General features: G+C 36.2%; 1 protein-coding gene across 18 annotated transcripts in view; it reads left to right on the forward strand.

Moving 5' to 3' along the window:
- The window catches only part of LOC107658643 (calcium/calmodulin-dependent protein kinase type II subunit beta), a 67742-nt gene that overhangs the window by 17728 nt on the left and 36847 nt on the right, over nt 1-13167 (forward strand). For 12 of the 18 annotated variants that reach the window (XM_016447270.1, XM_016447281.1, XM_016447273.1 and 9 more), the window contains exons 5-6: nt 380-445; nt 10236-10308. In XM_016447270.1, the coding sequence (XP_016302756.1) occupies nt 380-445; nt 10236-10308 (139 nt within the window). Of the gene's footprint in view, nt 1-379; nt 446-3161; nt 3235-10235; nt 10309-13167 lie in introns of all 18 variants that reach the window. The other 6 variants (XM_016447271.1, XM_016447272.1, XM_016447274.1 and 3 more) reach the window with 1 other exon arrangement.

The raw sequence follows: 13167 nt of genomic DNA on the forward strand, positions 1-13167 counted from the left end.
TTTTTATGTAGTTTTTACATTTTTACAATTTTTAAAACTAAATACAATTTTTACATTTTATTATATTAATATTTAATTTAATTTTAAATTATTTTCAATTCATTATTTTAAATGTATTTATTTATTTGTTTATTTTTTAGAGTTTTGTTTCATTTTGTTTGCATTCTTATTTGATCTTTTATTTGACTTTTTACTTTTCTTTAATTTGCTCCATTTCATTGTACCCATTGTACCCAGCCATGCTGCGAATGCTTTTTTTTAATATGAATGCACAGATTTTGCTCTGCCGGTGTAAAGCACACCAAACTGAAGTTGAAAAACCACAGAATAAATGTGAATATGGTGACCGTGGTACCGATATCTTCTCTCTGTCCTGTAGTGTGACGGGAGGAGAGCTGTTTGAAGACATCGTAGCCAGAGAATATTACAGTGAAGCTGACGCCAGGTAAAACAGCATCTCCATTTCCTCCTGTTGTCCTGTCCAGACCCTCACCACGGCCATCTCTTCTCCATCCTCCCCATCCACACTTCTTTGTTCTTCTCTTTCACACGCATTTTAACCAGATAAACGTGTGTGTTTTGCACATATTCTAGCATAAAATGTGAGTAACAGTTTTGTCCACATCATATGAGTGATGAGTTTTGTTTCAGAGGCTTGTTAAATGTTTGAGGCAGTGTCTCGCTGAGCCGGCAAGCGTGGGCGGCAGCTCCCTCTGTGCGTCTACTTCTGCAGGTCCCATTCTTCTGGTTTTCCCATCGGCTTCTTTTTTTCCATTCCATCTATTCCTGTTTTCCTCTCTGCATCAGATCTTCTCACAGAGACACACACACACACACACACACTGCAGTCGCCCTCAGGAGAAAAGCTTTAATCAATTTGACTGTGTGGGTATGCATGTGGGAGTGAGATATACGGCGAGAAACAGAACGAGAGATACTTACCGAGGGAGGAAACACAAGAGCTGGCGAGCGGTGAAACTACTGGAATCCATGAGCTCATCAGCCATATTCGTGGGTAGAAACGTGTCACGATGCCGTCAGGACGGTGAAATGTATCCGTCCCCGAGGGCCGTAGCCCCTCCACCTGCCTCCACTTGAGCAATGGCTGAAAGTAGGCCTCTAATTAACACGCATAATTACGGTGTCAGCTCATATTCAGCGCCGCACGTGCTGCAAACCTGCACACTCGCTTTATTTGAGTTTGATCTGTTTCCATAGCACCAGAAATCCCTGACAGAAACTGGATGTTCACACTTTCTGAAGAAAATTACTGTTTTCTTCACATTACTATGCTGTTGCTAAGGTGGTTGCTAGGTGATTGCCTAAGTAAAAAGTCTCTGCCGTTTAATTGTTTACAAGTCTGATCGATCGCTTTAAGGACACATCAATACATTTTTTATCAATGTTTATTTATAGCTATATTTATTTAAATAATTTTAAATACATACACTACTGTTAAAAAGTTTGGAGTGAGTAAGATTGATTAAAGTCTCTAATGCTCACCAAGGCTGCATTTATTTGATTAAAAATGCAGTAAAAATAGAAAAATTGTGAAATGTTTTTACAATTTAAAAGAACTGTTTTCTATTTTAATATATTGTAAAATGTATTTTAATCCTGTGATCATTACTCCAGTCTTCAGTGTCACATGATCCTTCAGAAATCATGCTAATATGCTGATTTGCTGCTCAAGACACATTTCTGATTATTATCAATGTTGAAAACAGTTGCTGCTTCATATTTTTGTGGAAACTGTGATATATTTTATTCAGGATTCTTTGATGAATAGAAAGTTCAAAACAACAGTGTTTATTTGAAATATAAATCTTTTGTAACATTATAATGTCTTTATTATAAATATCTTTACTGTCACTTTTGATCAATTTAATGCATTCTTGCTGATGCATTAAAGTAATAATTTCTTTAAAAAATAAAAAACTTACTGACCCCAAACTTGTATTTTATTTTTTAATATTAAATGTAAAATGAATATACCTATAAAATAATGAATCCATTTAATTATATTTAAGAATTATTATTTGAATATGTATTTACATTTTTTTTCCATGACGGTCTTTTACAATTTCGTTTTCTTCTTTTTTTTTGCAAAAAGAAAATTCGCTAGAAGCTGGAAATGTTCACCTGTAATGTAACTCATAAATTCATAAGCACATTACTGATAGGTTTGTAATTTTTAATACCTTCTTAATAATTCTTCCCGAGACTTTTTTAGTCTTTTTTCCAGTTTTGAAACCTCTATAAAACCTCAATAATTTAAGTTAAGTAGCTACATATTTTAGTGACAAAGCAACAGAAATGTAGAAAACATGAGAGAAAACCAAATGTTTCAGCTTAAATAAAATTTAATACAAAATCAACAAATGTTTTTCAGTGGCAGTGTAGCACCGAACTTAATGTAAAGTGACTTTTCTCCCAACTGGCCCAAAACGCTCTCACACTGTTCCCGGGTCAGCGGGCCATCTTTACTGTTGAGCCTGTATTAGATATGTGTGTTAAAGGAACACGCCACTATTTTTGAAAATAGGCTCATTTTCCAACTCCCCTAGAGTTAAAACAGTTGAGTTTTACCGTTTTCGAAACCATTCAGCCGATCTCCGGGTCTTAAGCTACAGCTAAAAGTGCTACCGCCAGAACCGGAGATCGGCTGATTGGAGTCGAAAACGGTAAAACTCAACTGTTTAACTCTAGGGGAGTTGGAAAATGAGCCTATTTTAAAAAATAGTGGAGTGTTCCTTTAAAAATACCGTCAGCATCTCAGAAACCAGCCGTGCTCTCTCTCAAACACCCAGACACACACATACACGGATCATTTCCAGATCTTCAGCTCTACTCTGTTTGATTCATCCACCCCTCCCCTCCATTTCTCCATCCCACGTGTGATCGGCAGCTTCACAGGAAATGATGCGTCCGGCTGCGCTGCTATTGTTCTGCGTTGTGTAACATCAGGGCTTTCACCGTTATCACTTGTCTCATTTCATCACTCTTATCAAACAGTCTCTCTAATCTACGTTGTTCCTTTCCCGCGCTCGTCTCCCCGTGACTAACTCACCACCACCGTCATGGCTCTCGTCCCTCATCCTTTCTTTTTCTTTTTCTTTTCCTTTCCCTTCTGTCCTCTCCTCTCTCGCTTGTCTTTACAGTCATTGTATCCATCAGATTCTAGAGAGTGTCAATCACATTCACCATCATGACATAGTACACAGGGACCTGAAGGTCAGTATGGGAAGTGCACTGGCCCACTGCATGTGTCATGTGACTCTTACCTGTTTCGAGCCGCCCATGTGTCTGTCTTGAATTGTACTTCTGGGAATTTTGGTGTGTTTCTGCATTCGCTGGCTGTTTTCACACTCGGTTTGATTGTTTGGGTTGAACTCGAGTTCGATTCCCTTCATGTTGACCCTGCAGGTCTCTTTTTACATTTTGTTATTTCGCTACAATTTGCAGTGGATTTCCATACTTAATTCTATAATGCCTACTGTATCATATTTGATACACAAATTTCTAAGGCCTTCAAATTATGAACAGGATCTAAACTAAGTATTTAAATATCATCTTACTAAGAGAGATTATTGGGAGATATAGAGTGGCAACTGATATTTATATGCATTTTATGTAAGTATCTGCTATACTGTTACACAGATCTCATTGATTTACATTGCAAGCTATCAGAATTTCATCTTTTTTTTTTGGCTACTTGAATATCAGCAACTGTACCGAATTTCATATTTTTGCTCATTTTGGGCCTTTGAATAAAATGTAGGTGTTTTTTTCCTCAAATATGATCTCCATATTCTCACTATAATATACTACATGAGCCATAAAAACCTGATGTATCAAATATGGTACTCAACAAAAAATACAAACTTTTTGAATTTTTGACTTTTTAGATTTTTTTAAAAGATTTTGTCTAAAGTTTTAATATACTCTTTAACCGTTTAAAAAATATATATACTTTTTTCTGATTATTACATATGTCAGGATTTACAGGGTTAATTTGAGTTCTATTGCAAGCACTAGCAGCTTTTTTTTTACCATTATAGCAAGAAAACAGTGTAGGAGATGGCCTAAAATTGAAAACATGTTGTTTTTTTTTGGTTTAGTTTTACTATCAAAGCTTATGCACAGGGCATTGTGGATGAATTGCGAGAGATGAGAAGCATGCGCGTAGTTTGGTCTGAATTCCTCCACAGGTCAGTTTTCATGTTGTGTTATTTGGCTCTGATTCATGGAGCCGAGAGATGTGTACAGAAAAGCATCTGTGAAGCCAATTTCGAATTAGCAGCAAAAAGAAAGACAGAAAAGAAAGAAATTAGGCTTTATTGCTTTCACCTTAAGGTAGTAATTTGCAACCAAATTGTTCAACCAAAAATAACGGTGTCTGTCTTTATTTACTCACTTCTTTGGGTTTCCAAACCTGCATGAATGACTTTCTGAAAATTTATTATTTATTGTTATTTATTGTTCATATAGTGAAAGTAAGTGGGATCTATTGTTGTTTTGACCCTAACCAGTTTTATTTTAGTATTTATACTTATTTAAAGTTATATTATATTTATAATATTTTGAATTAGCTTTTATTTGTATTTGTTCAGTTTTCATTTTCATTTTAGCTAAAGTTATTTCTGTGCTTTTGTCACTGTTATTATTATTATTTTTAATTATGATATTTATTTTATTTTATTATTTGTATTTTTATTATAATTATTATAATACAGCTTAATTAACTTTTATTTCAGTTTTAGTTTTTGTAATTTTGCTTCAACTTATTTATTTCTGTTAATTGCCAAGGCAATATTTATCATTTTCATTTATAAGTTTCATCTAATATTTATATTTCATTTCAGCCTGCTGAATATATTATTTTATTTTAGCTTTCGACTTGCTGACAGGAAAAATGGTCAGGGGTTGCTCTTTTTTTGTACAGGAGACTTAATTGAGTTCTCATTTATTTCATTTAACCGTCAACATTGTCTCAGGTTGTTCTCTTAAAATTCCAGTAAGAGTATAAAGTTATAAAATGAATATGAATAGCATAAATCAAATCATGTGGTCATGCGAGAATTTGGTGCTTGAGTTCATATTGAGACTTGCATACTTAAAATCTGTTTGCTCTCAATTTATTTATATTTTATTTCAGCTTTCTTTCAATTACAGAAAATTTTAATATTTTAGTTATACCAACCCACTGACCCAAACATTCTTCAAATGATCTTCATTTACTTTCCACAGATGAAAGAAAGTCGGGTTTGAAATGACATGGCGTTGAGTACATTTTTGGGTGAACTATCCCTTTAAAGGTACTAATTATACACCCTTTAGGGGTAGATAAGGTATATGTAACGGTTCTGCCCCATTGACCAAACCAGCCGAATTATGCCGTCATATGAACTCGGGTCAGCACCAGACGCTCTATTGCGAAAACAGCCGAACTGCTCTTGATGCACTGAGAGTGTCTCCTCACCCTCTCTGTCTTCTGCTCTCTCTTTGTTTCTTGTCTCACTGTCTTTCTTCCTCTCTGTTGTTTCAAAACAGTGTCATTTATCTTTGCAATTGGGTAATTCTCGGGTGCGTGTAATGCATTGTTTCAGTCAAGTGTCGCATTGAGGATGACAGAGTGCCGCTGTTTTGTTTAATAGTCACTTGAGTGAAGGGCTCTTTCAGAGTCTCGCAGCTTGTCTTGATTCAGAGGCTCAAATAAAGCTGCTGACTGTATCTGCTCTGTTCGGCCACACGATAGACAAACCTCCACTCTTTTTTTAAATGGGGAATCATGGTAAAACGTGAGGTTACTGTTGATGCATTTCATATTGCCTCTTGACTTGCTGATGGGGAAAAAATAGTTAGAATTTGCTCTTTTATTTAGTCACATACACACTAAATTTTGAGGAGTGACACTGCATTTAAATACAGGAGTGAATTCCCTGAATTATAGTTTTGTTTGTGTACAGAACAAAACTCGTTCTTGAAATTGTGATGGCTGACACAGTTGTAACCATAGCACCGTTTTGCCATCCTGCGCGATTGATATTTGCTATTTTTGACCAAGTAAGATATTACAGCAACCAAAGACTCGTTATGTTGGGCGATTTTAACTAAACCACCGTCGACAGAGCCATCGTGTTTTGTGTATGTATGGAAAGTTTGCTTTGCAGAGCACTCTCTTGAAGGGTTGCCATGTCCACTTATTATAAGTGACTTGTTATTAAGCATCTTTGGGCTTGTGTTTTGGGCTCGGCTCATAAAGCGAACCATTTTATGGAGATAATAAAGTAGGCAGGTGCAGGTCATGATATTTTGGTATGTGGCTTATTTCCAACATTACATGGTTTGATTTAAGTTGATTATGGGCTTGTTCTTATTTGCTGTATTTTATAGCATGATATGGCAACACTGAGTCAAGATGTACGTCGTTCCCTGTGATTTCTTGCACTGCAACTCTAACACACGTATGTCAAATATGCCATTAAAAACAGGTGTTCATTTGACAGGGTTTCGTTGACACTGCATATAATTTCTGCAAATGCAGTTGTTACTACCTGAATTTTGCAGGACTCAATTCGGTTGTTGAATGCGGTTGTCACTTCTGTAAATTACTGAACAGGATTAAGCACTAAAAGGTGAACCGAATTTAGCTGCAGTGTGTACATGGCCATTGTTTAGGAGGCTTAATTGAGTTTTCATTGATTTCATTTAACCAAATTTGTCTCAGGTTGTAATCCTAAAATTCCAGTAAGAATATAGAGCTATAAAATTAATATGGATAGCATAGCTCAGATCATTTGATATTTGAGTTCATATCGAGAATCAAAATCTCAATTTGCTCTCCATTTAATCTCATTGCTGTCTAGGAGAAACAACTAGGGTCATATGCTCTGAAAAGCATTATATTGTAATATTGTATGTTTTAGATTGAGTTGTTTGATGTGTAAAATTGGTGATCATATGTTAAAGATTTGTTAGGATTTCAGAATTAGTCATTTCTGCAGCTTGGCTCCAATAAATTCTAAAAGTTTTGAGCTCTGGAAGTTACTCTGTTTTCATAGTTCAAATTTTCTTTCTCAAAAGATCAAGATAAATTGGATTCCTTATAACTTCTTTAACAAGGTCCCATCTGTGATTTTTCTGTCTTGCAGAATCTTTTTACGTTATATTAGTGAACCAAACTGTGTTAGTCTAGGGGCTCTTCAACTAGCCGCCTGTGGGCCAAATCAGCCATCAGTCATTTTTATTGCCCTTCAATTGATATTGATGAAATTGCTGTGCGACCAGAGAGGAGTTCAGCAGTGGTTGTATTTGGAACAGAGTTGGAGGTTCAGTCTATGGTTCAGACAGGTGCATCATTTTTGATTGCGTCCATTACAGGAAATGTGTCATATCTGGTAGATGATGAAAACTAAACCTTCAAAGGAAAAATGACAGAAAAGTTAGTTGAACGGATGTGGCTCATTTCATCATCAGATCAAGTTATAATGAAATCAAATTATCTGTTGAAATATCTGAGAATCGCACTTGCTCTAGAGATAAAAGAAAGTCAGTTTTTTTTAAAGATTAGAAACATGCTTAAAGATGTTAGTAATCATGTCAAATCATGTTAGCAACATGTTAATTCATGTTATTACACGGCTCTGTGGAATACTTGATTCTGATTGGACAGTCATGACATTCCGAGGTATGTTATCCCTCGATAACAACCGGTAAAAGCTGATAACACTGGCTTATCCGGGTAACTGAAGTCGGCGCTATACGCTTGCAAGAAACAGTTTTTCTTCGTGGAATCGTTTGCATTTGGTTAGCCAATAAAATATAAAAACTCAATTCAATATTATGTGTACAATTATTTAATTATGCTGTCCTGGTATCGTGGACTCGCTCTCTCATTTCATACAAACGCAGCTGCTGTCATTTTGCAACAATTGTTTTGTAAATTGTAATGGATTATAAGATAACTAACATACTGGTAAGAGTTTTGTCTTAAATCAATATCTTTTATCGCCATAATTATGTGGTGAAATGTTGTGTAATAAGTGGTATGGCTGCACCGTATCCCTTAAATGTCCGTCTAGTTTGAACTTGCCGCTTGTTCGCAACTGCTGTCTTCACGGAAGCTTTGCGTTCAGATATTTCAAATCAATATTTTGTGTCTAAATATTTACTTATGTGGCAAGTAGCAATGTAATAAGCGGGATCATGTACATCCAGCCGGTGGTTATCGCAGAATAACCCCCGACAAGGTGATCAGGACCCCAACGCGAAGCGGGTTACAACAGGTTAGGAGCGTGTTAATTCGTATTAGCAAAATGTTAAAAACATGTTAGCAACATGTTAAAAGACGTTAGCGATGTGTTAAATAATGCTAGGAACATGCTAATGCATGTTAGCAACATGTTAAAAGATGTTAGCGATGTGTTAAACAATGCTAGGAACATGCTAATGCATGTTAGCAACATGTTAAACATGCTAAAATATGTTAGCGGTGTGCTAAATCATGTTAGAAACGTGCTAGCAACTTGTTAAACTATCATAGCAAAATGTTAAAACATGTTAGCGACTTACCAAAACATGTTAGCAATTTGTTAAAACATGCTAGCAGTGTGTTAACGGATGTTAGCAATGTGCTAAATCATGTTAGTGACATTTTATTGACTTTATTCTCTGAGAAAAGTTTTCAAACTTCAAGGTTTTCAAAGTAGCTTTAAACTTTCAGAACCTGACTTTGTCAAGCCAACATCAAAGTTTGTCATCTGTCAGTTTTTTAAGGAAAATGTTAGATTTTTAAATCTGACTATTTTAATGTAAGTAAACCCATTATTAAAGGTGTTTAGATCAGTTTTTAATGTCCAGATCTATAGTAATGACTCTGAAAAGTGTTTGTCCACCTTCAATTTGGCCCCCAAAACAAGGGAGTCGAAGAATCTTGGTGTGGAAGAACTAGAAAAACGGCTTTGTATGTTCCAGTTTTACAACACACACACACACACACACACACGTTCACTCTCAGTAAATCAGCAGCACACGCCTACACAGGCTGACTCACGCCGTCCACCTCCCTCTCCTCGCACACCGGTACATTTCCTTCAGCCTATCTCACCACACAACTGCCAAAACACACACTCCAGTCCGCTGCAGCACCGCAGCCTTTCCAGGGCCGCCTGCCAGTCTTACCTCTCTTTTTTCTCGTCTCAGGCTCAGTCTTTCTGTTTCACCATCTCTCTGTCTCTCCTGATGCTCGCTCTCGTTGTGGGTGGTGAGATCGTCTCACCCTTCAGAGCAGTTTTTAAGTGTGTAGTGTCAGCTAGAGCTTCCTGTGTCAGTAAGACAGGGTGTCGGTACGCAGGAAAAGCATTGTGTTTGCTGACTGAACAGAGTTTATAGCATCAAGTAGTAGCCTTTATTTCATCCATTAGTTTGTCTCTCTTTACCTGTCAAGAGTCTTTGTTTTGGGTAACAGTGGTGGTCTTTCTCAAGTCCCAAGTTACTTTTAGTCTTTTAGTTTGATTGCTAACCCTTCAGTTTTCTTTGCAGATAAGATAAATCCAAGGGTGAATCTCATGAAAAATGTCTACGTCATATTTTACTCTCAAATCAAAAGAAATAATTAATTAGCCAAACTCTGACCCCTTGATTACGACCGTTGAAATTTGGGGATGTTTTAAATGCAAAAAAGAAAATTTGTAATTTTGTGACAATATTTTCATGATAATAAAACACATTTTAATATTTTTTTAATAATTAAAATAATGTCTCAAAATTAAAATTGAATTTATAAAATTAATAAATGAATAAATTAAATAATTTTTTCATTTGATTTGGGAGGTAAAATATGCTAAATTGTCATGAAAATAATGTCACAAAAATGCATATATTTGTATATACAGTGCTGTGAAAAGGTTTTTGCCCCCTTCCTGTTTTTTTTAATTTTTTGCATATTTGTGGGGGGGGGGGGGAAATTTGATGGGGACATGATGTAGGGAGATTCATTATATAGATAAAACTCTTTGCCACACTTTTATGAAAATTTACTAGACAGATTTTTTTTGGAAGAGCGAGTCATTTAAAATATTTTATTATGCTTGGCATCAGTCTTTAACATTAATTCAGGAGGAAGATGTACTGTTATATTATCCCTGTAATCGCCCTGCATTTCCTGCCTGTGCCTGTGCATGAGAGAACGGCATTGCTCAGACTAACATACGCCCCCTGGTGTTTGCATGCAGTCACTGCATCCAGCAGATCCTGGAGGCGGTGCTTCACTGCCATCAAATGGGCGTGGTGCACCGAGATCTCAAGGTGAGTGACAGGTGATTTGTTCATCTGTGTGTGTTGTGCATGCTTTTATGTACAAATATGCCATGTGTGATGTGCGATGTGCAATTATGATTCGGATGGTGAGATGATTAATGGAATGACTTAAAGGGATAGTCCAACCAAAAATGAAAATTCTGTCATCTACACACCCTCATGTCATTCAAAACCTGTATGGATTTCTTTCTTCTGCTGAACACAAGAAGAGATGTTTTGAAGAATGTTGGTAACCAACTCAGTTTCTGGTATCCATTGACTTCCATAGTAGTTTTTTTTTCTCCATATAATGGAAGTCAATGGGGACCAACATCTGTTTGGTTATCTACATTCTTTAAAACATATTTTCTTAAAAAAACTCATACAGGATGCACAACCTGAGTGTGAGTAAATGATGTCAGAATTTTCATTTTTGTGTGAACTGACTCTTTAATACTCGCGATCCGATTTGGCATGACGTTTTGCGTGCATGGACGTCTATGTCTGGCATAAAACTCTTAAATTGTGCAGTTATTTCAGATTTATTTTTATTGTTGATTTTATGTCAAGTGATATGTTATGTTATTTGTTTGAAGACTTCTCACACAGGTTGATTCTGAACTAGAATGGAATAACTTGCCAATAAATCGTTACAATATGATGAGGAACATCACATAGGGTCAGTTTTGATTTCATGTTGCTGCTTTTTCTAATCCTGCTTCAGTTCAGAGGTCGCTCTTTATATTTTAAAGAATCAGGGTATGCAAATCTCAGTGTGGATGCGTTTTCAGCGTCGTTTCCCCTGGATGCGGCTCAAGGTCATTGAGCATTTCACACCATCCTACGGATTCTCAATCAGAACACTTTTCAAATCATGAGCCCGAAACGTCGAAATGCCATCTGAGCTCCACGAATAGCTCCAGCAGATGGCAACGGCGGCTGAGCGTCAGAACACAGACACCGTTCGTCTCTTTTCAGAGCGGCATCTGTAGCGCGAGTGAGGACGACAAGAAGAAAGAGATCAGAGATTGAGACTGAATAAGCTTCCCATGATTCTTTGCTCCTCTGGACCCAATTTCCCACCTGGATCAGCTTTCACCAGAGCAGAGGGAACATAACCTACTTAACAGCACACACACAAACACACACACTCTCACACTCACGCTGAACGCTGTGTGGAAGTGTGAGTGTGCGTGTTAAGTGGGATAATGTATGATTAACCCATATGTCTAAACGAGTGACAGTAGGTTACGTGAGAAAATAAAATCAAAATTGGATTCCTTGATACCTTTGGTTAATGTAAATATTTATGCAGGTTCAAAAGTTTGGGGTCTATAAGATTTTTTTAATGTTTTTGAAAGACTTTTTATGTTTAGCAAGGCTGCATTTATTTGATAAAAAATTCTGTATTCACAATTTCACATAACTGTTTTCTGTTCGAGTCGGAGTATATTTTGAAATGTAATTTATTCTTGTGATCAAAACTGAATTTTCAGCATCATTACTCCAGTCTTCAGTGTCACATGATCCTTCAGAAATAATGCTGCGTTCAAGTCCTCCTGGGACGTTCGTACTTACGAGTTGACAAGTCGTAATTACGACGTCAGGTGTGTTCAAGTCAGTTTAGTCGGCACAAGATGGCGGTGTACCTTCTTTTAATAAATTACAAGAAAATAAAACAGGGTCTGCATTTTTTACTTGGATTTCAGCTGCGTAACAAGAACATGACCAATTTAAGTTTATAGGACAACTAAACTATCAATTTAAACACAAATTTACCGTCAACTACAGACGTTGCATCCATCGATTCCGCCATCCAACTCGAAAACTCGGGGCTTAAAGAAAATTTCGAGTTTCCCACTCGTAATAACGACTTTGTGGTGGCGTTCATGTGCGTTCAACTCGTAAATACGATCTATCCGACATGACTTGAACGCACCATAATACTAATATGCTTATTTGCTGCTGCATATTTTTGTGGAAACCATGATAAAGTTTTTCAGGATTCTTTGATGAATATAAAGTAAAAAAAAAAAAGCAGCATTTATTTGAAATCTTTTATAACAAAGTTTTTTTCGGTCACTTCTGGTCAATTTAATGCATGCTTGCTGAATAAAAAAGAAAAAAAAATCTTAATGACCCCAGATTTTTCAATGTTTTTGTATGTGCATATTTGTTTTTTGCTTTTTTTTTATCAACATGAAATCAAAATCAGCCCTAGTGTCCGTTGTTAATGTTATCAGTGTTCTGTGTAAATATCTGTGGTGGTAAATTATGTTGTGTGAATGCTGTTTCATGTTGACTTGAAAGACAAAAACGAAGCGAATTTCCCAGAAATCTTTATCAAACATCAGTGGGATAACTGAGAGCGCGTCCTCAATCAAATCCACAGTGTTAAGCTAAAGATAATCCAGTCCGCTCTCAGAGGAAGGTGCTGTAAGGAACACTGGGATAGAATGACAGGAAAGAACAACTTTAAAGATGCTTTTCAGGATGAATAACACTACTCTGCATAACACTACTACATCCTGTATTAATTAACTTTAAGTCAATAGCAAGCTAATGTAACGTTACCTAGAGCTAATTTAACAAATGTTTCACACTCAGGTGTGTAAAATCAGTGGTTCTCAACCTTTTTGGCTCCAAGGCTTCCCATTGTCCAAAAAGTATTCAAAGGCCCCGTTTATAGGTGAAGATATTTCTGGTTATTCTGCTGTAATTACAAAGCTACTTGTTTCGAACTTGTTTTTTACTTTTTTTATTTACACAATCTAGGAGAGTTATTTATTTTTTAAATTGTGAAATTAAAATCTTCCACTTAAAATGACTTTTCCAGTTGTTTGTAATTACAGGATATGTTTAATTTTA

This window comes from Sinocyclocheilus anshuiensis, unplaced genomic scaffold (genome assembly GCF_001515605.1).
Source record: "Sinocyclocheilus anshuiensis isolate Anshui unplaced genomic scaffold, SAMN03320099.WGS_v1.1 scaffold343, whole genome shotgun sequence".
Lineage (NCBI taxonomy): Eukaryota > Metazoa > Chordata > Actinopteri > Cypriniformes > Cyprinidae > Sinocyclocheilus > Sinocyclocheilus anshuiensis.